Source organism: Terrapene carolina, unplaced genomic scaffold (genome assembly GCF_002925995.2).
Source record: "Terrapene carolina triunguis isolate 2854851 unplaced genomic scaffold, T_m_triunguis-2.0 Scaffold49981, whole genome shotgun sequence".
NCBI classification, from domain to species: Eukaryota; Metazoa; Chordata; order Testudines; family Emydidae; genus Terrapene; species Terrapene triunguis.
Genome location: NW_020714332.1, coordinates 4,339 through 7,340, shown reverse-complemented (window position 1 = coordinate 7,340; position 3,002 = coordinate 4,339). Strand labels below are relative to the sequence as shown.

At 44.4% G+C, this 3,002-nt stretch overlaps 1 protein-coding gene across 1 annotated transcript; it reads left to right on the top strand.

The window, feature by feature from the left end:
• Positions 1-246: 246 nt before the first annotated feature.
• LOC113405712 (perilipin-3-like) lies at positions 247-2,556 on the top strand (the record flags this gene model as incomplete). The annotated part of the gene is made up of 4 exons (XM_026646949.1): positions 247-499; positions 949-1,145; positions 1,386-1,508; positions 2,149-2,556. Coding segments are annotated over 4 exons (981 nt in total), but the record flags the coding sequence as incomplete, so codon positions are not given.
• Between the last annotated feature and the right edge of the window lie 446 nt (positions 2,557-3,002).

Genomic DNA, 3,002 nt, shown 5'->3' with positions numbered 1-3,002 from the left:
CAATAATGAGATGCTTCCTCCAGCAGAGGAACATTCCATCCTAAAAGTGGTCAAGAGGCAGGAGCTAGTGTTTAAACATAACTCTGGTCTGGTGCTTAACAGAAAGATGCAGTTCTTCCCCTGAAGATATATGACCTATGGGGCAGAGCAGGTGGTAATCCCCCTCCCCAACCACAGTCTCTGGGTCAATGGGGTATTATCACCCTGAATTACTGTACAATGTCTTGCTTGATCACTCTTCTCTAGGTTACATCTGAAACACAGGAGTTGGCATCTTCCAGACTGACAGATGTCAAGGAGACCATGATCAGAATGGTAGATATGACCAAAGAGGCTGTGCAGGACAGCATGAAGACCACCAAATCAGTGGTAACTGACAGCATGAGCACAGTTGCGGAATCCAGAATGGGCCAATTGGCCATAAGTGGAATGGAAGCAGTGCTGGAGAAATCGGAAGAGCTCTTGGATCACTATCTTCCCATGACAGATGAAGAACTAGGTCAGAACACATGAATGACAGGTCTCTTATCTTTAAAAGTTTAGGGTAATCCTCCCTTTGGGCCAAACTTCTCTCCAGGCTTCTCAGTCTTATGCCACCAAATGCAGGCTCATCCTACAGCATTTTCATATCTTAACCCTCAGTCTCTGCTTTTAGTTGTTGCTCAAATCATTTTATGCCCACCAAGTGGGGACAGTGTGGTACTAGAAGGAATGATGGGCATGACTATTCATTAGAAGTCAGGATCCTTAGCAAAGTATGCAAAAAATCTTAGTAGTGCTGTGTGGGCTTTGTTTTTAAGGCTGAAGTTACCTCTGGGGTACTTGATAGGTGCCTAGACAAATGCTTGTTACAAGGGAGCTTAAGATTTAGCAGATCAGTATGGCTTGTACTCCTTCACCCTCTCAGATTAAGAGATTGGTAAACAACCTGAACTTTCTTCCCTCTAGCTGAACTTGCTGAATCTGTGGAAGGGGCTGAAGTGTCTTCAGCACAACCACAAGAGCGTCGGAGTTACTTCGTGTGTTTAGGTTCCCTGTCAACCAAACTTCGCCAACGTGCCTACCACTATTCCCTAAACAAGATGAGACATACCAGTCAAGGCATCAGAGAGGCTCTTTCCCAGCTTCATCAAACCATGGGACTGGTAGGAACTCCACTATCTCTTAAAACTGATTTCCCTTCAGGGCAGGGAACACCTCAAATTCTACCTGTATAGAATGTGGTACAATGTGGCTTAGACCTCATTCATGGTTGTGTTATGTAACTAGACCCTTCTACTCCTGATGCATTGAGCATACCACTCTGTGGGGTGAAGGCATGTCATCAACCATGGAACTAGAATAACTGATGTGCAAATGTCTCAATATGCTTAATCCACTTCTAGATTGAATACCTTAAGCAAGGGGTTACTCTTCAAGAAGTCCAGGAGAAGTTCCATCACATATGGGTGAGCTGGAATAGAAAGCAGACAAAAGGCAGTGAGATGAAAGATCTGGCAAAACCAGAGGTATGTACATTTGGGGGGTAGGGGGCAGCTCTGGTCTGAGAGGTTAGCCATTATTCTGCGCCTTGCAGGTTGGCTTATCTTTGGATAAGTAGCTGATGATAAATTCAGGTGACCTTAGTTTTATTATAAAAAGTTGTTCCCTTTGAGCATAATAAGTAGGTGGCTTCCTTGCTTAGACATCCCTAAAGTGATGTCACACCAGCAAGGTCTGCCCAAGAAGCGTAGTCTCTTTAGATTCATTTTTTTTCTCTTTAAAAACCCTCAGCACAGCCTGCGAACTGATTGTAGATCATGGGTTTGCAACCAGTGAAACCCCTGTTAACTAACTTGGCTTAGCTCTGTTTTGACCTAGCTTACATGGCTTATTGCCTCTGGTGTTAGCCTCCATTGTCACAAGTTGCTGCTCATAGGGAAGGTGCAATTTGGTTTCTTTATATTTCTCCTGAAAGAGTGCATGGCACACCCATTGCAGACCTTGTTGGCGCTAATGGTTTTTCCATCAGATCTCCTTGATGACTGCCATTAGTACCTTGCAGCATAACTTGCCACCTTGCAACATCACCTGAGGTGATGGCAGCGGCAAGCTTGATGATCTTATTGTGTTTTGAACATTAGGATTAAACTTCTATTTCTCCAACAGATGGAGTCTGAGACTTTAGCTATGTCCCGCAGCATTATCCAGCAGCTGCAGGATGCCTGCCAGATGCTAGTATCCAGCATTCAAGGTCTCCCCACCAACTTTCAGGATAAGGTGCAACAGGTGTATCACAACATGGAAGAGCTTCATGCTTCCTTCTCCACTGCTCATTCCTTCCAGGATCTCTCCAGCAGCCTCCTAACCCAGAGCCAGGAGATGGTGACCAAGGCCCAGGAATATGTAGATGAGCTGATGGCATACATGATGGAGAATACTCCTCTGTCTTGGGTTGTGGGACCATTCACCCCATCTGGTAAGGTGTCTGCAGATTCCATTGAACCACAAAACCAAGAAAATGAGGCTGAGGAAGCTGAAGTCCTCACCTCCTCCAAGGCTAAGGAGGACCTGTGACCTAGAAACATGAAACTTCAACTTCTGAGGAAGAAGACAAATTCATTCAGTCTTCCTTCTGACTTCATGTGTACTAGCATCCTTCTGCAGGAAAGACACCAATGGCTAGTACTAGTAAGCACTGTGCCTAGATCTCTACTAATTTCTGGAGGTGGTGTGTGACTGCTATAATGTAGATCACTTCTCAGCTCCGATACTACTTGTTTGTTTAATATCCCTGTCTTCAAAATAAAATTTCACTGCATTTGAATGAAGGTCTACTCTGCTCTTTCTAAGAGGTGATTTCCAGTTCTATAGTGGAAATCTGTGCCTGCAGTTAGTCATGCTATATGTAGCCTTGTTTCTCAGTAGTGGCAACCACTGGCATTAGTGTGTAGACACTTAGAAGCCTGGGAAGCTTCCCCTATATACCATAGAACCAAATCTAGAGCCTTAATTTCTAAGTA